At 46.3% G+C, this 20341-nt stretch overlaps 1 protein-coding gene across 1 annotated transcript in view; it reads right to left on the minus strand.

The window, feature by feature from the left end:
- Positions 1-9534, minus strand: part of LOC129383112 (uncharacterized) — a 49201-nt gene extending 39667 nt beyond the window's left edge. The window contains exon 1 of the mRNA XM_055067415.2: positions 9463-9534. Within this exon, the coding sequence (XP_054923390.1) occupies positions 9463-9517 (55 nt within the window). The 5' untranslated portion in view covers positions 9518-9534. The remainder of the gene's footprint in view (positions 1-9462) is intronic.
- Positions 9535-20341: the final 10807 nt, after the last annotated feature.

Consider the following 20341-nt stretch of genomic DNA (forward strand, 5'->3'; position numbering starts at 1 on the left):
GACATTGGTTCATGTGGGTTGCCTGTGTGGTACGCTTAGCAGTGCTTTGTCGTGATACTGATTGATTGTACGAATGCAGGAAATTAAGGCCTGATATGACATGGCGAGCTAAAGTTTTGTTCTCAAGCATGTCTGATACACTAGACACGTCGGATAATGCACATTTTAGAAGGCGTTGAAAGTGCCCAAGTGATTGTGAGGCCTTTGAAGAAACGGTTTCATTATGGGTGGCCCATGAAAGCGAGGTCTTAAGGGGCGAACAGATGTATTTATTTGGAGTTCTTCTAATTGAAGTTGAATCTATGCTGTAAGTGTGAGGAATAATGGGTTGTTTTTTGGTAAATTGGAGATACTTGCATTTGGTGAGGTTCAGACGCATGTGTGCTTTTATACACCATGTGGCGACAGGGTTGATACCACTCTCTAGGGTTTTGCAGTCCTCAGGAATTATGGGGTTACAAGCAACGCAATCGTCGGCAAGAAGTGTTTGTTTATTTTTAGTGTTACACAGCAGCTTATTATATGAATAAGAATAGCAGGGGGCAACAAGCAAGCACATTGGAGAAGTCCAAATGCTCCACGGGTGAGGCTAGATCTGTGGTTGGTAACAAAAGTGAACAGCGCAGACCCTGTAAAAATGTTTGAGCTTACTGATAAAACTACGCGAGAGAGGGAGTAATGACAATTTTAATAGCAGGGGGCTGAGCACGTAATGCCTGAGTGAGTGCACTTGAAAATAATAACACATCATCAATCTCATTAGCCTCCTTGTACATTAATCCGTGTCACATGAATTCCGCTGGTTGGGTCACGCGCGGAAGACTTTCGCGAAAGCAATGTTGGTGGGTATAGAAGTTATATGATTTTAGATGTATCGATATTTTCGTTGTTATAATGTGTTCGAGTAGCTCGGAAGCCATTCTGATGACTGAGGTAAAATGATAGACACAAGTGCCCGTTTCGGCGATTTAAATGTGGGGAAAACATGACAACTATTCTACAGGAACTGGAGTCTGAACTGGAGTCTGAGCAGGAGTCTGGCTACGGCGACTGCTGCTAATCGCGCCCATGCGTCACCCACGCGCTGCTTCTCGTAATTTCCCGATAAGCGAGACCGTCGCACCACGCTTCTCTCCGTTTGCAATGTTCTGCACGAGGTAGATTGTCCGCGCCACGTACAGAGCTGTGCTCAAATTTCCTATTAGGGAGTATCGTAATCTTCGGGGAATTCTTTATGAGTTTACAACGTAAAAATTTGGCCATAATACGAACTGGGTGGTTCTTGAGTGCTGCAGGTTTCCTGCCCCGTTCATACATGTGGAAAAGAAATGCAACACACTTTCATTGCGAAGTTGCCACAGTAAGGAAGTCTTGTGAACACGGCTACATGGTTCAGCTTTGCTGATTTTTTTCGTTGCACTTTAGCGTCCCCGTTTATGGCATTAACACAGATAGTTCCTAGTTGGCTCGTAAATAAATGTCGCTTATGCTTATTATTTATCACTGGCAAGGTGTATGTCTACTTTTTTCTCGGGGGCAAGGAAACTCTAATTGAACTTCCAGAAATTTACTGTTGAAATAGACGGCAGATTCTTGGTAGCTGAGTCTAAAAGAGCACGGGATGAAAATTAGGCACTAAGGTTGAGGGTTAATGAGGGGAAGGGGGGGTTATTTGACACGATAAAGAAGAGGTTGAGGGTCACGTTGAGTGTTGTGGCCTATGGGTGAGGAAGGAAAACAAGAATTCCAATTGTCAACTTCTCGCTGTTAGGCAAGCTGCTCTTTTCTGAAGCTAACAAGATGGTCCGGAAATGTACCAGCAATCCGGCTTACTGAAATACTGAATAATGGATGACCACAATTTCTTCCGACGAATCTACCTTCACGAAAGTACAGGACCAAAGCAAATCATTTGGCTCACCTCAAAAAAAAAAAAAAAACGATGAAGAACACCCGGTACGACCCACACTATGTGCTAGACATTGCAACTAGCTTCAGGGGAATAATAATGTGTGTCGTACTGTCTGAAAACATAGGTCTTGGTGTCTTGCACAGTGTAAAATGTAGTCTTACAGCAGAAAAATATTGTGCGATTCTTGGACATGCTACCATTCATTACGCCTCCAGTGGCGCGTCTCCTGCTGAAAAGTGCTTTTCAGCATTATCTCTCAACACTGTACACTGCTCGTAAAGTCGAGGCATCTCAATTAAAATGGTGCTAGCTGGTTGTAGGGGCTACTAAAATCGCGGATCTGAACGTTATAGAAAGGATCTGGGGAAAAATATAAGGGAGGACGCTTTAAAACAACATCTTGGACAACACGCCTGCCCAGTGGCAGCCAGTTGAAAAGGAAGGGCTGCTAGTGAAAGCAGGTAAAAATTTATTAATACGTTCCATGGGTCGTTGAAAATTGGCGACATAACTGCTTGCTCAAGGTCCATGACTCTTTCCCACAGAGATGAGTATTAGTTTGCTAAATACCGTATAAATTTTAAAGTAAGGTAGTTATCATTGTGATTTATTTCCTTTATGTTTTGGTTAACAAATGTTAACAAATGGCGCACTCACTATCAGCGTTGTTAGTCTTATAAGACGTCACCAAAGAACGGATATAACTCTACAATGCTAAGAACTGTTCTGTGAAACAATGTTTTATTTCGATTCAGGTCACCTGGGGCGCTATAACGTAAAACTATTCCAAACTTTTCTATTCCAATTCTGCAATCAGCCCTCCGCGATTGGTCAAAAAGTTTTTGGGCCACCCCCAGTTCACCTGTCTGTCACGCGACGTGACGAAAACCGCAATAGCTCCGCATCTAATATGACGGGTACACACTGATTATGCATGATTTGACCAAACAAAAGAAAAATAGTTATTCCTCATACGACGCCTTTTCGCCATTAGCCCTCGGCTATTGGTCAAAAGCTTTCGGGCTGCACCCACTTCACCTACCTGTCGCGTGACGTCACGAAACCTCACCGCGTCAAAGTGACGTGAACGCGTTAAAGATGCATTAATATGCCGAATAAAACTGAATTTTCTTCGGAATAGCCGCAGGCTGCGCCGTTCCGAAAGGAATAAAAATGACTGCCGCCGATCGCTCAGGCACGTGCTATTCGTACCTGCCGGAGAGCATGGTTTTATTTGCGTATAATAAATCATTTTGCTTCGCCGTGCAACGTTTTCGAGAACTTTCGGCCCATTTACGATCTCGCTATGCCAATATTCTTAGCTGAGGATCCGTTTCAGCGTCATTCTTAAGCTTCCGTTGCATGCCGCCGCAATTTTCGACCAGCCACCGCAAGTTAAGTAAGGGGAAGCGGACCAGTCAAAGACCCCGGCACCACCCTCTTCATCCGGTTATAAATTTTCAGTGCAATGGCTCGGCCCCATCGAATCCCTCTCCACTTGAACGTGCTCCTCGCCTCTTGTGAGCCAATTAGATAAGGCAAGCCGCTCAGTGTAGGCAATGTTATTTGTTTTTCAAGCAAACAAAAGTGACCTCCTATGAACGAGGAGAGCGTTTGATTGGTCTGTTCAGACAACCCTGCGGGTGACCGCCCGATGCTTGCGTCGGCGGTTACGCCAATTTGACGTCAGGAGATTGTAATAGACACATATTGGAATAGCTTAACGTTATAGGGCCCCTGTTCGGGATGATCACAATGTTTTCGGTGGTTCACGCAGTACATACATATTCGCACTTACATATTTCTGAGCAATTTATGGTAGTATAAGTGCAGTGATTCAGAGAAGCAGTGGTGAATATGTCGGTATGGCGAATTGGATTAAAAAAAAGCGGGCCACGTTTTAAGTATCGGCATGGCTCTTAACAGATATGTGAAAACAATGAACCTTTAATAACCACGCAGAATTGTTTAGCTGTTATTGTGCAGGTAGCAAAAGCGTCCTTCTATGACTCTGTACTACTCTCTTCATAAATTAATTCAAGCATATATTGTGATATCACAGAAGTTACCTCTTCAGAAATATAACTTGCATAGCTTGCAGAAAACATTGTCACCGCTTTTCCTTTTCAGTTACCTGGGACCAAGATTTCGTGTACAAGACTGGAACTGAGGACGAAAGTGGGCATCAAGCGGTGAGGGCCGATGGAGAGACCACTGAAACCTCTTCTTTTGTGTTGGAAGTTCTCTCCAACCTAACAGCGTGCAAGAGTTCGCGCTGGTCATTATGGTATATGATTTGGTGAGGGCTGGGCGTTTGTTGCTGCGTGATATTGTAGCGCCATGTAGCCTGCATTCAGCAAATGCTGGCTATTAACTTTGTTATTTCGTTGGGTGTTAATGCTCTCTCATGTCACCTTCCATTTATGTTTTTCCAGGTGACTAAAATATGACATAGAAAAGGCCTAAGAATAGATCATGAGGACTTTTAGTATGAAGCATAACTAGCTATTGCAAATGAAACAGTAAACTAGAGTGACAAGAATATACTGAACACACTGGCAGTTCAAACACAGTAACACAACCGCGAGTTGACAACAAAAGGCGGGAATGCGGGTCGCAACGACACCGCTGGTTTACTTTTGTCACTAAAAGCATGCCTGCCTTCGTACCGTACTGGGTGATAACGTGAGGCCTAATGCAGCAAAGAGAAAAGCTGAACGTCAATTAAGATTTAGCATTGGCTTCTCAGACAAACATCTCCTTCAACCTTCGCTGTGTGAAAATGTGTTTGTGGGTACACTGCACATACAGAGCCCCCAGGAAAGCTGTCAGGGAATACATTTCGAGAAGTTGAATTTTCTCGCATGTTCACCTCTGAATCTGTAATTCGAGCTTCAATGTTTAAAAGCCAACGTACACATTACATTGTTGTAGGGATTTGGGTCGGTTGGTTCAACATATTGGCAAAATAAAATTTCTGTCAGTGTGTTTTTCCGCTGTACATTTTGTGCACTGTATTTCCTTGCTTCCAGTGAAAATAGTGTGAACACTGAGATATATTTTTTTGCTTATGTCACGCCCATGAAACGTCTGCCTTGGGGACACAGTTCCTCATGCACAGTATCAGTTAAACCATGAAAACAAGAATCCAAAGCAAAGCAGAACGACCATTGCTCCCATTATTTTGTGTACACGGACTACTGTGTTAAGCATCTACTGACACCTTTAGCGGCACTGCTTCAATTTAGTATTTGCAAGTGACGTATTCGCATCCGCAAGGATTCTGGAATACTGCAGACAAGGAAACATGTTGTTTTAGGTGCTTGACGCGCAAATATCAATTCGAGAATATCCCCAAGAGTTTCCAAAGAAAACCCCCCAGAAGTACAGCAGGTACTGTTTTCACTTTTAAAGTGACATATAATTTACAACTTATGTACGGACCTATATTATGCCCTCACGAAAAGCTGCCAGCATTCTGTAATGATTCGTTCTCCGGTAATCCCTTCAACACACGATCACTCTATAAATTTGGAAGATATAAGAGCACCTGGTGCTTTTATATATTTATATAGGCATTATGGTTGCCAGCAATGTTGTGGATGAGGCATTACTTGGCGGCGATCTTGACTCGGGTGGCACTGCCGAAAGTGTGACAATTGCGGCGCAATCAGTGTCAGCAGCGCAAGTGACAGTTGATGCACGAGGCAACAGTTGGGGTTCGGGAGTTTGGTTTAAGGTGGTAAGCACTGCAGACCCCTGAGAGAAGCGAATAAGGCCAGGGTTAATCAGAATCCCTCGAGAAAGGGCATGGCCGTAGGGTAGAATGAGTATGTCGCCATGTGCAATGTTGCAGGAGCTGACACTTATAATAGCTTCTCTAGATGGCCAAAGAACGTAATCAGAGGAGGTGACGACATGGATGCGTTCTTTATGGTTAGGAAGAGGATTTCCTGCGGTATCCAGTTGTATGAGGCACTGACGACAAGAGATAGAAGCGAACGCGGAAATATGAAGTCCTACCCCAAGACGAGTTCATGGGTACACTCCCGAAATACCGCAAAAACAATGTGGTGACGAATTCCGTCTATGGACACTACAAACAGTACACTGCGTGATTGGCTGAATAATGAGCATTGGTCGCTGCACGAAGAGAAGGGCCGCAGTAAGGCATGGTCACTTTTCGGAGGTGGGAAAAAAAGTCAGTACGAATAGTTGAAACGGCAGCGCCTGTATCAACGAGAGCTTCGACGTATACACCTTCTACAAACACTGACAACAAATTGGACGGTCGCTCCGGAGAAACTGTAGGCTGTCCAGTGGATGCCGTTTCTCCTCCTAAAACTGCCTTGGGTGATTTTCCGAGCGCTGTTCGCGACATGAGAAGTGGGTCGGAGAGGCGACACTGAACGATGACGTGGAGACAGCGAACTGTTGCGATATTCACGAGAATTACCGGGCATATCAGTAGGGTAGGAAGGAGAAGGCGACTGGTGATAAAAGCAGCGGTAAGCCGTGAGCGGACTGCCCAATGCTGGATGGACGCTTGTGAATTCTTCGGGAACGTAGCCAAGTTGCTCATCCTGTTGACACCTACGACAAGCTTGGGAGAAGTACTCTCGATAGCCACAGTAGTAGCAAATGGGCCTGGCGGGACGCGGAGCGTAGTAACGCTGTAAATGCACTGGCCGTGATAGCGAAGTCATTGGAGGGTGGTCTCGTGGTGTAGGCGAAGGGGCGGTGATAACTGTAGAGAGCGCTGCATCATTGGCATACCTTGGTACCTGATTAGAGCAGTGGCCATCGGAGCGGGGTAGACGCGATACGGAAGTGATCTCTTGCCGAGTGACGTCGCGCAAGCCGGTTGGTGGAGAAGGGACGATACTTTGCGGAGCGCAGGAAGAGCACCGCCCGTGAAGGTCTTCACGGACGATGTCGCGAATAAGAGTGTGCAAGTCCATGGTTAAAGGGAGACGAATGCCGGAGGTATTGGTGCATAGCCGAAGGGACTGTAGTTCCTCGAGTCGCTGGCAAGTAGTTATCAGATCCTGGAAGGTAGCAGAATTTCGCACATTAAGGGCATTGAAAGCAACGGTGTTTCTGCCTTTAATAGTGTGTTGTATTCATTCGGTCGCTCTGGGCCATAGTGGCGTTCATACGCTTGCACAATGCCAGCAGCACATCCTCAATGTATGAGGTGTACGATTTCCCAGCGAATTGGATGCGCTCCCCGAGCTTCATCTTCGCGGCCTCAGCGCGAAGGGCTGGGGCACCAAAAGTCTGCCAAAGCTGTAGCGTGAACGTCGCCCAGTCAGGAAGCTCGGGCTCATGGTTCCCAAACCAGGTTTTCACAACATTAGACAGATAGAGCGGGATGTTCCGTAAGTTCTGTGAACTGTCCCATTTATTGAAGTAGCTTATGAGGTCGTAGTTTTGGAGCCAGTCCTCTACGTCATCCCCGCGTAGACCAGTGAAGACTTAGGAGTCGCGCTGGCGGCTGTTGATGGTCACGGCGGAAGGGGAAGACTGCAGTGGAGCAGCTCTTTCGGACGTGCCTGGATTCGATGAAGCCAGCATGGCCCGTGGTTTTATGCGGCGACGTGAGCAGAGCTCCAGTGAGAACGTGCGAGAGGTCTTGGGGAACGAAAATCACCGCCTACTGCTTGTAAGAAACCAATTTATTCCCGGCGAGCTCGTGCTACTACCACGAGAATGAAGCTGTGCTGCTGGTGATGATATATACAGATGAAGAAGATGTACAATTGATGGTGATATGTGGAGATGATGAAGCTGAAAGGCAGGCATTTGTTGCGCTCACACTACGATAAATCCATTCTATCTGTCTGCGCTCCAGTTGTAGGCTTTCGTCCTTGAGAATAACTCATAACAACACGCTGTCTACGTTTTCATAGCCTCCCTAATATCTGGAAATGCTATGCTTAATAGTCTATTCACTGCTACTCATATCTATATGCACTGCATTCGAACAAAAATATTATACACGCCGCCTGGTTCAGCAACACCTCAAAAGCTCGATGAAAACCAAACCGAGGGCCAGAAGCCTGTATTAGAAGCTACGTCTGCATTGGGTTCAGCTACCGCTGAAGGCCCTCCAGAACCTCTGCCACGGCAACGCACGAGCATGCGATCACCACCTGATAGACATGGATATGAAACAAAAGGGAGTTGTGTCGTAGCCAATAAATGTTGCAAGCGTACTGACGTCGTATCCGACGCACCGCAAGCAATGTGTACATATTGCCAAGCAAGACGCTGTCTTGCTGCAAATTCACGGCGCCGTAGCGTACGGTCTGATCACATTTAAGCTTTTCAAAATTTTTAAGATCACCTGTGGCAGATAACTTATTGCTTGACCTCGAGCTGCATTATTGGAAGAGACAGATATTACAATGTTCAGTAGAAATAGCAACACATATTCGACTAATTAACAAGAATGGAGTCATCAACTCGGTTGTTTACTTTACGGCCCATATTGCAATTTACCAATTCTAGACGGCGAGTTAGCCAGCCGTATCCACTACGAATGAAGTTCCAGAGCGAGGCCAATTGGGAGATGTGCGCCAAGAATGCATATGTCTCGCAAACTCACCGGCTACTAAAATTTTAAATTGAAATATGTGCAGTAAAGTAAATAATTGAGCAGTTAATTGGTAATTTTAATAAATTAGGTAAATATGTGTTTTATAATCTCGTCCAACAAGAAATAAGTTATCTGCCAAAGGCGATTTTAAAAATTCCGAGAAACACAAAATAATCACGCCCCGATAATATCGGTCAAACTTTTGGTGTGGCCATAGTTCTGCACTTCACATGAACATTTATTTCAGTACATTGCATGTTCACAAATAACGCACTTACACAGACGGTTTAATTATTGCTTTTCTGCAGTGTTTCCTCACTTGTTTTCGGTTTTCTTTAACCCATGGCGAAGATGAAAGAAGTCATTTCTTGGCAAAGTTTGTTTCCAGAACTAGAGCAATGATTACAGGAAACGTAGGAGCCCACTGTAGGCAACCCACACTCATTCAGTATACTTGTAGACAGGTGTCCTTCGCAGCCCTGTGTTTTTTGAGTTTCGTGTCATCAAGCATTGCAGTTTACCCCCTAAATTACGTTAAATGGAGATTAACCGTTTAGAAGCCCCACCATACACGACAGTGCTATGAGGTACACATGTAACCTATGGAGATTTTCAAGAAACACCTGTTTTCCTTGCAACTTGCTTGGTATGTAATGGCCCTGGAAGACAATGTTCGGGAAAAGGACTGTCAGTAAACATCACGGAAGCATGCACAACATGTATTGGTTGATTGTATAGTGTAGTAGTGTATACAGGCTGCTTGCGCGCATTCTACAGTTAGCTATGACGAAGTACAAGAGCGCAACGAAGACTCATGTGTTTGGTTCTGTGAAAGTCACCTTCGTATATAAGGCACATAAGTTCCACTTTCTTCATCTAGACATTACATTATTCACCTAGACGATAGAAGGGTTCATTTCCCTTTTAAAAACTCCAGCAGTAGTCTTACCATAGAAATCAAGGACACAGGTGGTTAGAAAAAAGAACAGGCACGTCGACTTCATTGCTCGTCCCAAACCGTCAAACCTGCGAAATTTCGCGTTTGGTTAGTTAACTATTTCATATCCTAAATATATGAAAAGTAAATTGGTACTTGGGATGTATAGTGAACTGTAGTAAACTGTAGTTTACTTTCAACTCCGTTATCGCGGGTTGTGGTTTACACTTCATCCGGTATGGTTTGCACTCCGAAGAGTAGAACTTCATAGTCACTGCTTCACTTACAAGTTATATTTGATGGAACAGACACAAATTTATAAAATCCCAGCTTCAGGGCACAGTTTTATTTTTGTTTCTTTGCTCTACACTATTATTCTACTCGAGATAATTACAAGGTGTTGAACCTCCCCAACAACAAAAGCCATTTGCATGCATGGTTTTAGGAAGTATGTGGCTCCAGTGGCACAGAGCATTTCGCAATAAGGACGTAAATGCGAATTTGCAACGTATACACACTGATTGTGTAAACAGAAGGTATTCACTGTGCAACGCTTGTTTTGAACGCTCACGTATGAAAAACAAGCTATATTTTCAGATGTCATGAAACGTTATACATTCATCAAGTGCAGTGGGATAGAACAGTTTCTTAGGAACTGATACAAAAAGAACGCTTTACAAGTCATGTAAAACCGTTATAATCACTATTCGAGTTATCAAATTGGTAGTCTCTCAATAACAAATCCGAGGACACCTAATCACTTCTCATGATCTGGGAATGCTACAGCGTTAATGTACACTTGAACGCCGCTGAACGGTCCCTCGAGTTATGAACTCGCGAGCAAGCGAATGTATTCAGACGCTTGGCCAGTTGGCTTCGTAGTTTTGATATGGCCTTACTGAGGCACAGTTAGAACCCTGGAGAGAGCTTGCGGGTGCAAGGATAGTGCGGATAACTCAGGCTTCAGAAGGCGAGAGCCAGCCCGAAGCGGTGTCGCAGCGATGCCCTTTCTTCTCACGCAACACCTGGCGCGTTATCACCCCAGAAGGCGGCGACGGGCTCCGTCGAGGTGCTCTCGTGAGGTGGCGTCACAGCCAATGTTAATTTAGGTTCTCTTTTTCTCTTGTCGAGACGACAGACGCTCGCTTTGTCTCTGAATGGGCCATTTGACGCTTTACCGTCAAAAGTAATTTCTGCAGTAACCCATATGATAAGAGAGTGGAGGTAATTCGGCTTGTATTTATTGATTGTAATTGGCTAATTTATTCCACCTGTTGGGAGAAATATAGACAACCCCTGAAAGTTTGAATAGGCCAGCGGTTGTAACAGAAACCTGTACATTTATTAAAGCTTCACAGTCTTGCTTAGAGCGAAGAACTTGACTCAAAAACGGCAGCCTGTGACGTTGATCTTCCGCTTACGACGGTGATCTCCTTGCTTCAGTGATTTCCTACCTCGCGGGTACAAAACCATGACAGAGATTTCTAGACGCGGTCAGCGTTTAACGCCTCTTTCATAGACCTGTTCGACTGCCCTGCTGTTCGGAAGCTGTGCGCAGAGGAGTGCTTGCAGGAACGAGTTCAGCAGCTGGATTAATTATTCACGGCCTACACCGAATACATTCTAGACCTGTGCAAAAAAGTCCACGCGACCATGCCAGACACGATCTGTCAGACAGAATCAAGTCTATTTTGAAGGGAATAGAGAACGACGTTTTAAACATGCTGTTTGCGAAGAAGCCGCGCACTGTGGCAGAAATTACTCTGAATAAAGGGAAAATCAGACATCCACCCATTCGTAGCAATTGCTACACAGGAACCCTTACGGGTTCCTCGAAAGGAAAGCCTCATAGTGGAAGAAAAATTCGTCCTGGTCCGGGACTCGAACCCGGGACCACCGCCTTTCCGGGGCAGCGGCTCGACCATCTGAGCTAACCAGGCGGCTAGCAGATGGCAGGGCGAAGTCGAATTTGCCGACAACACGAAGCAAAGGCAAGTGTTTGACGTAGTAGTTCTGCGGAAACCCGCGGGTTTCCGCAGAACTAGTACGTCAAATAACTGCTCTGCGCCAACGCTACGACGAGCTGCAAAAGCAGCGTTGACACGCCGACCTTCTTAGCACGATCAACATCCGGCTGGATCAGCTGCCGTTTCTAACCAGTCAACGCTGCTCGCTGAGATAATACTGTCATTATTGCGGCTCCTGGCTATGAGCTCGAGCACCACCACTCCGACATTAGGTGAATGAGATTCTTGCAGACAAAGTAGAGGATATTAAAAATTTACGCAACAGCATTATGCACTTTTCCGGTTTTCTAGCACAATGACATGCCTTATGCCCCGTTATTCCTAAGAGTACAATAGTAAATTGGTATGAAATGTATAAGATTCATCGGATAAGATCATTCCAAGCACCAATATTTAATAGGTAAACACCCTGACGCATTTTGTGGGCTTAGGAACACCCGCGACGATCTGTCATGCTTACATTGTCATTAAATGACGTCGAAACTATCCTTGCGCCACTGCTGCCAAGCTTTGTCTAACGCTTTCATACTTTTGTCGAAATAAATATGTACAATGTAGCCGCTCAACCACACGCCAAAAATATAACGCATTATGTTTCACGATTTCGCTAACAGAAGCTTAAGTTCGTTTTTCCTCATTGCAATACACCACACACATTTTTGCGAAGGGTGCGCTTCACTGGTGAACTGCTCGATGACTGAGGACCGTCACACTTCCTCGGCAGCATGTGCCAGCTTTATGAGTGAGAGCGACATCAGTACGCAAGGGTACTTGCTCAAGTTGTTCCTCAAGCACATTGCCCAGTCTGTCCTCGCCATTGCTACTGCGCACGAGTTGTCTCTCGGTCGTCTTGCGGCGTTGGTTGACGATGTCTATGACGTGGTCTCTCAAACTGAAGATGCTCTTTCCAAGACGCCAGACACTTCGGCTGATTCATGGTTAGAGGAGCACATAGAGCAACTGAATGCGCCCAACGCCGCTTTCCAGACGCCGTCACGTTCTCAGCAATCTCCGGGCCCGTGGTGTAGTTCTTCTTCGTTTAACGACTCCTTACGTCATTCTAATACCTCACCAATCTACTGGTACCATAGGATATTCCGGCACCATCCCAGGAAATGTACTCCGCCTCCCATCTGGTCGGGAAATAGCCAAGGTAAGTCGTCCGCTAGCTCCTCTTGGTCCCCTACGCTACGCAGCAGCATGTTCAAGAGCCTAATCCAGATTTTGGGTCCTCACTCTGCCGTGCAATTGAACAAAAAATTGCCGGGGTCTTGTTTCTCCACCGCTAACAGATCCCTGCAGTGGCTCCTCTTACTTATGCTGAAATCGTCACCAGGCCCCGACCATGCCCTGAAGCTGCAGCTCCGCCCCTCAGTTAGGCCGATGTGGTACCTAGGCCGAAGTCACCGTTCCATTGTTTCGCCAGACGCCACGTCCACCGCGTCTTGCGACCTGGCCGGGACCTGCCATCGCGAACTCATGGCGTACGTCCGACGATCGGCCAATATCAGTTACCTGTGGCTACGCAAGTCAGATCACCCACTTTTCTTGACGCACTCAATCGACAGGTGCCGCATCGCCCGTGACGTCCCGTGACACAGGTGTACCAGGCCATCTTGCAGCTCATACGACTCATCTTTGGCCGCCCCGTCCGCTGTTAGAGCGGACGGGGCGGCCCGTTAAGTGCTGTTCATCTTCTCCGTGGCACTGCTCACTATCACCGAAGCAACCTCGTTCTGTGGCTCGAGAAGAGGAAAACTGATTGTCGCAGTCAGCGAGGCAAAAACTGCGGCACCGTCGAGCAACAAATGTCCTCCCCGTTGCCCATCACATGTTATAGAAATTTGTGTTGAAGGTGTATGCACATTTGCTCTCGTCAACACTGGAACCGCCGTTTCTGTTGTAGATGCAAAACTCTACCGCTCACTTCGGAAAGTTACGACACCACCTTCGGAATTGTCCCTTCGCACAGCAAGAGCTCAGCATATTCACTCTCTCGCGGCCTGCATAGCGCGTGTGATAATTGAGGATGCCCTGTATACTATTCAGTTTAGTACTTCTTCGTGCTCTCATGACCTTAACTTCGGTTCTGACTCTTTCGTACCATAACGCCGTCAGTAATTGCGCATGTGCTGAAGTTCAGCTATCACCGATGGTAAATGTGATCTTAGCCGATGGTCGATTCATTCCTTGCTCGTGAAGGAAGATACGAACATTCCCCCCCACGCCACAGCATGTCTGCCCTTGTGCTCCAGCAGCTACTCCGACGCAGCCACACAGTTTTCTCCTTAGCCTGTTCCTTAAAGGAAAACCTGCTTTTCTACTTTTCGCTGCAGTTGACATGGTGGAAGGCAGCAGCTGTCTCTTTGTTTCGAACCCGCTTCCGTATCCTTTCACACTGCTTGAAGGAGAATGCCTGGGCAGTGTGGAAGACATTGACTACAAGCAAGTCAATGAGGTAACAGATGACGTAGCCTGTGCCAGCCACCATACCCTCAGTGCTTTATGTACGTCTACAGCATTGTCCACATATGTGTTTGGTCCCTCCAGCGCCAACGATCTTACACCGGTTTAGCGTTCAGTGCTTCTATGCGTGTTGAAGGAATTTGGTTCTTCTTTCGATGTCATGCAAACTTTTTTGGGCAGCACGTCCACCGCTATGCATGCCATTGACAACGACTACCACCCGCCATTGCGAAAACGCCCGTATTGCGTATCTACTTTAGAACGTAATTTCATCAAAGAGCAAGACGACGACATGCTCGCCGCCAGGTGATTCGACCTTCATATAGTCTGTGGGCATGTTCCGTTGCCCTTGTTACGAAGAAGGGTGGCTCTGTTAGCATTTGTGTTAGAGAACTGACGCATTAACAAGCTCACTCGCAGAGTTGTTTATCCCCTATCGTGCTTGCAAGATGCCACTGACTGTCTGCCAAGCGCGGAACTCTTTCCTTCATTACGTTTGCGGTCGGGATATTGGCAAGTGTCAGTGACAGAAGTCGACCGGCCAAAGATATCATCCGTTACGCCTGTGGCTTGCACAAATTTAACGTAATGCCTGTTGGACTTCGTGATATACCCGCAACATTTCAGCACGTGATGGACACAGTTTTGCGTGGCTTGAAGTGGCACACATGCCTATACTATCTCGATGATGTTGTGTTTGCTCCGGACTTCACAACGCATCTTCTTAGGCTCAAATGTGGCCTGACATGCTGAACGAATCCCGGCCTATAGCTGAACTTGGAATAGTACCGCTTTGCAGCATAACACCTTACAATACTCGGATATGTTGTACAAAAAAAAAACGTCGTCCTCCACGATCCGACGAAACTTCACGCGGTGGCTGCATTCCTTCTGGCAATGTCGATAAGATAACTATGTAGATTCGTTAGATTCCGTTCCTCCTTCAGACATTTCGTTCTACATTTTGCCGCCATTTTGACGAAGCTGTTCGGAAGCAATTCCACTCTCTCCTCATGGTCATCGGATTGCGAGGACGCTTTCACGAAGCTGCGCCGACTTCCTACTTCACCACAGATTTTGCACCATTACAACCCAACAGCCCCTACGGAATTGCACATGGACGGCAACGGTGTCGGCCTCGGCACTGTCTTTCTGGAACGTAAACACACATTCGGTGAATACGTCGCTGCATGCGCAAGTCGAACACTGACAAAAGCCGAGACCAACTACAGCGTGACGGAGGAAGAATGTTTAGCCATCATCTGGGCCATTACTATGTTCCGCCCTTATTTGCATGGACACCCATTCGATGTCGTCCCAGACCATCATGCGCTCTTTTGGCTCTCGTCATTGAAACATCATTCAAGCCACCTTGCTCACTGGGCACTTGAGCTGCAAGGCTTTGACAACGGTGTCGTGCACGGAAATGTACGGCAGCATTCTCATGACGACGTCTTGTTACCTTGTCCCTTGCCCGGCAACATTTGCCATTCCTCAGCATCTCAATATACCATTTCGTACACTGACATTGTAACCATCGCTTCCGAGGAGCGCAAGGGCCTCTGGATTGCCTCCCTTACAGACTTTCTCTCAGATTCGCGAGCACAACCGACAAATCTAAGGCTGCGTCGTCAAGCCCGCCAGTTGTGGCGACCTGCTTCGCCGACGTAATTATTTCTCAGACAGCTTCTTGTGGTTACTGGTAATACCTGGAAGCTTGCGCTCCCAAATCTGCGGCTCCTTCTATGCGGATCCGCACTGTGGGCACTCGGGAGTTTTCTAAACGTACCAACGTCTTGGACAGTGGTACTACTGGAGATGAACGCGCAGCTATGTTCGTATGTTAGTTCGCTTTTGCCCCAATTGCCAACACCGCCAATCTAGTGCTCCCCAGTCGCGAAATGTCCTACTGGTTCTTCCTTGCAGTGGGTAGCTATTTGGTCGTGTCGGCAGTAATTTGTATGGGCCACATCCCCTAACAACTGCTGGTAAGCGTTGCGATATCGTCGCAGTTTATCAGCTCACGCAATAAGCCGTAATCGTCGCCCTACCAGCCGCTACAGCACTCGACGTAGCCTGGTTCCTCTTTCGCGGTTTTATTCTCCACCACGGTGCCCCCCAGGTACTGCTCAGAGATCGCGGCTGCACCTTTTTGTCCCAATTTGTTGAGGCCGTCCTCGATCAGTACACTGTTCATCAAACAACTACCACCTGTGAGGCTCAAACCAACGGAGTCACTGAACGCTTCAACCATACGCTTGGTGACATGCTGGCAAACTATGTCGCCTCTGATCACAGAAATTGGGACTTCATTCTAGCCTTGTCACCTATGCGTACCACAACGCCATGTCTCGCAAGATAATTTATCACGTTGCAGTGACTTTGAGCCGCTGGGGTGCAAGTGTGGCAAGTGTGAAGTCATGTCAAGTGATCCACTGCGGAGACGCGTCGCAGCTGCGCTCGCTCGGAGCCTCGCCGCTGTGGTACCACGTGACGACTAGGCAGAGGTTTAGCACCTGCTTCACCGGCGCTTGGTCGCTGTCTCGCCATGAAACGTGCGCTTAAGCGCAAGCGAAAGGCTGAATCGAATCGTCCAGTAGATATAGCTAGACGGCAGTCTGCGAAATCTCAAACAAAGTTAAAGTTGCCTGCTGAAACACCGGAGTAAAGAAAGGCGGGATTAGCACGCTATAGAGAAGCTTGCCAAGCGCGGAGACGTGCCAAGACTGAAGCAACTGCAACCGCCTCCTTCATTCAGCAACACAAAGAACAACATGGAGAAGGAGACAAAAAAAATTAAATTATAGGGTTTTACGTGCCAAAACCACTTTCTGATTATGAGGCACGCCCTAGTGGAGGACTCCGGAAATTTCGACCACCTGGGGTTCTTTAACGTGGACCTAAATTTAAGTACACGGGTGTTTTCGCATTTCGCCCCATCGAAATGCGGCCGCCGTGGCTGGGATTCGATCCCGCGACCTCGTGCTCAGCAGCCTAACACCATAGCCACTGAGCAACCATGGCGGGTAGAGAAGGAGACAAAGCCGTGGATGCAAGCAACGGCACCCACAAATAACATTTGACGAGCCAAACCCTTCCACAGGCGGCAAGCTGGACTGTGGTGGCCACGCTTCACAGCGCCTTCACGGGCAAGCCGTTCGGCAGCGTGTGTAACGTGTGTGCAGTTAGGTGGCCTAACAAACACTGTGCGCCTAGCCTTTTCAAAACCAAGCCATACAGACCTTTCGCTGGTGATAACCCGGTTTACAACAATTAAACCTCAGCCAAGATTTTCGCCATTTTTTCTAATTGTACGGCTGCCATTCTTCGCACACTATCGACACAATTACCCCGTACATGTCTGATACGTCCGAATGTGCGCTCGTTTCGGCAGCGGCGAGACATGCTGAGGAGTGCCGCGAACTCGCACAGCCCTTAACTTCATCTGACCAGGAAAACTAGAAGAGCAGCCGCCCCGACAACAGCGCCTACTTTACTTCCTGGCGCGCTTGTGTGGCTGTCACTTCCTACCAGTGAAGCTGGTCTCTCTTGGAAAGTACTGTCAAAGTACGAACGCCCTTACCGCATCATCAAGTGAACATCTACCGCGAATTATGCCATCGAACCAGTCAGGCAGGTTTCGGACTTACGACGCCGAGGACAAGATATTGTCCATGTACAGCGCAGAAGACCTACTACGACCCACTTATCATATCGGACTTTTAGGTCGCCAGGACAGCTCCTTTTCGCTCCCGGGGGTAATTGTAGTGAAGGCGACAAACGCCGGTGAATCATCGTCACCAGCGCTGGGCGCGGGGTTCACCGCTCATGCTGGGACTCTTGCTGCTGCTTGACTTCTGTGTTAGCCGCTCTCAGTCCGCAGCCAATAAACCTCTTCACAATGGCGATTTTCACTCACGTGAAACCAAAGCGAGCGCCGGCGTCGTATGTATATGTATATTCATACATATTTATGTATGTGTATATGCCACGCCTTGCCATATGAAATATAGAAGCTTGCTTTCATTTCATTTTTTTCGAATAATTACTTTTGTAAGCACAATGTACTTGATTGTGCACTCTTAAACTTTATTATAATATTGATGTTTTTGTTTGAAAAGCTGCTTAGACCACATTTATTGCTTTAATTGCTACCCTGGAAAATGTGTTGCGGTATTTTCTTGTCGATTCTTTTCTGCCTGTTCTTTTTGTAAACATGATTGTCTTTGTAATGCCCACCTGATATGCTGTCAACTGGTTGTGGCGGTATTGAAATAAATAAATACTTTTATGAATTAATTAATAGATATAATATATGTGGGTTATGTTCCCACGCTATTCTATCACTAAAGCTGCTCACACCTTGTCTTGCATTCTTGACAAAGGTATTGATCGGAATTTTGTGATTGACAGCACACAAAATAATGCAGTGAAACAAAACACCAACAGCGGATGCTGTTTGTGTGAAATGTTCTCAGTCTTAAATATTCAAAGTGCGAAAGAATAACAGAAATATAATAATGACGTAATGGTATTGGTGTGGCTTGGATTGCCTCCGTGGTCGGCCCACGTAAGAGGCCACGCTTCTATCAGCAGGCTGATATTGGTACATAGCGTTCGCCGCCAGCGTTTCCCGGTAAACATTATGGCTATATAAGCTGCTATTGCCGGGAAGCAGGACAAACAGTCAGGGATCTTTGAATGCTAGCGTGTTTGACTCTTCAAAGCGATGTTTAAGCGTTCTCCAATTTTTTCCATTCTTCTTCTGCTTACTCCTTCCCCTTCTTACTCTTCGAGCTTCCTCTTCTGCTTACTCAATGCCTGACCACACGCATAAGCTTGGCAGGAAGAGCTAAGGGAAAGGAATTAGCGAAAATATATGGTACAGGTAGCTGATGTGTTCTAAACGGCATCCGGAGCAAAGTAGTTTCTGATAGTTTAAATTTTCTGTTCCACCTTATCTACTCATTGTTCTGTCAGTTTCCTTGAGCGGAGAAAAACCTGTTCTTAGTTTTCATCAACAAAAGAACGAACGCATTCACTATCCCATATGCTGGCCTTGTTTCTTCTTCTTTCTTCAATGAACGACTGAACCAGAAATGCGTGTACACGAAGAATAAATATTTTACGCAGTATTGCGGCTTTGCAGAGCCTTGGCTTACTGGACACCGGTCTGTTTAGTCGTGTCCGCTTCCCTATCTACGCCCTTTATTTTCTTTGTTTCTCGTATGGAAGTGAAACTAAAGAAACCCTGCCAAGACACATTTCCCGAAACAGATGCGCTGGTAAGATGCTCTAAGGGAGCTGTTAATGCAGCTGTAAAGTATATTACGTTATTAACTGGATCAGCAAAAAGAACCTAATAATTAACAAAAGGGGCCTTCATAACTGCTTCTAAATGGTGAAAAATGCTTTGCCAGGTTGTCAGAGATATTAGCAATAACGAGTGAGTTTTAGTGGTAGCTAGTAGGATTTATAGCTCGCAAAAAGCATCAGGGCTCTGAGAAACGCAGAATTTGGCCAACTACATACTGAATGCGACGGCATGTGATTGTTACCGTGAGCCGTAATCACTGTAGACCGACTTCTTTCGCCTACCGTGTCTACAATATGAGGTTGTAGCGGCCTTACAATTGAAATTTCACTCGTAGTACAGGATACATTGTCAAGTTCACACGAATAAATGCGCCAATGGCGTTATCCTAGTGCAGTTGCACGCTCAGAGAATCCGCACCGTGTCGCACGCAGTTCCATGCCACGTAGGGCATTTCTCGCGAAGCGTCATTGTGGTTTTCTCATGGCTGGATTTCTCAAGTTCTTTGTTCGTGAGAGCCTTTGCCATATAAAAACAATGAACATTCATAGAAAGTCGCATACAATACACGAAGGGTGGTCAATAAAATTCTGAAAAATTAACGGTACGATCAACAGACTGCACGAAATCCACCGTTTCGTTCCGATCGAAAACTTTATGAAGGACAATTTGCTGTGGTTTGGCGATGACATACTTACTCAATAGTCAGGAATATTGATGTTTGGCGCGAAGTCTGAAATTATTAGAGCACTCTGTCGTGGTAGTTAAATTAACTGATGCAAACTAATTGGAAAGCGAGCTGCATCACAATAGAAGGTTATCGAGCGCCTCTCACATAATAAACTTGTGTAATTTAAATTAAATTTGGTATCAGCCTCAGATTGTAGAGTTGCTTAAGCATTAATGACAGATTAAAGGGTCGAGCTAACTTCAGAGACATGGTTTGCGGTTACATCGACTGGAAATCGAAACTCGGTGAAGAGAAATTCTCAGTTTTTGCATTATCGATCATGTCCGCCGGTCCCTGCACATTACTGCCAATAGTTGCTATTTTTATTTCTTCCCAACAGCACCGCAAGGAAAA

This window comes from Dermacentor andersoni, chromosome 3, assembly GCF_023375885.2.
Source record: "Dermacentor andersoni chromosome 3, qqDerAnde1_hic_scaffold, whole genome shotgun sequence".
NCBI classification, from domain to species: Eukaryota; Metazoa; Arthropoda; class Arachnida; order Ixodida; family Ixodidae; genus Dermacentor; species Dermacentor andersoni.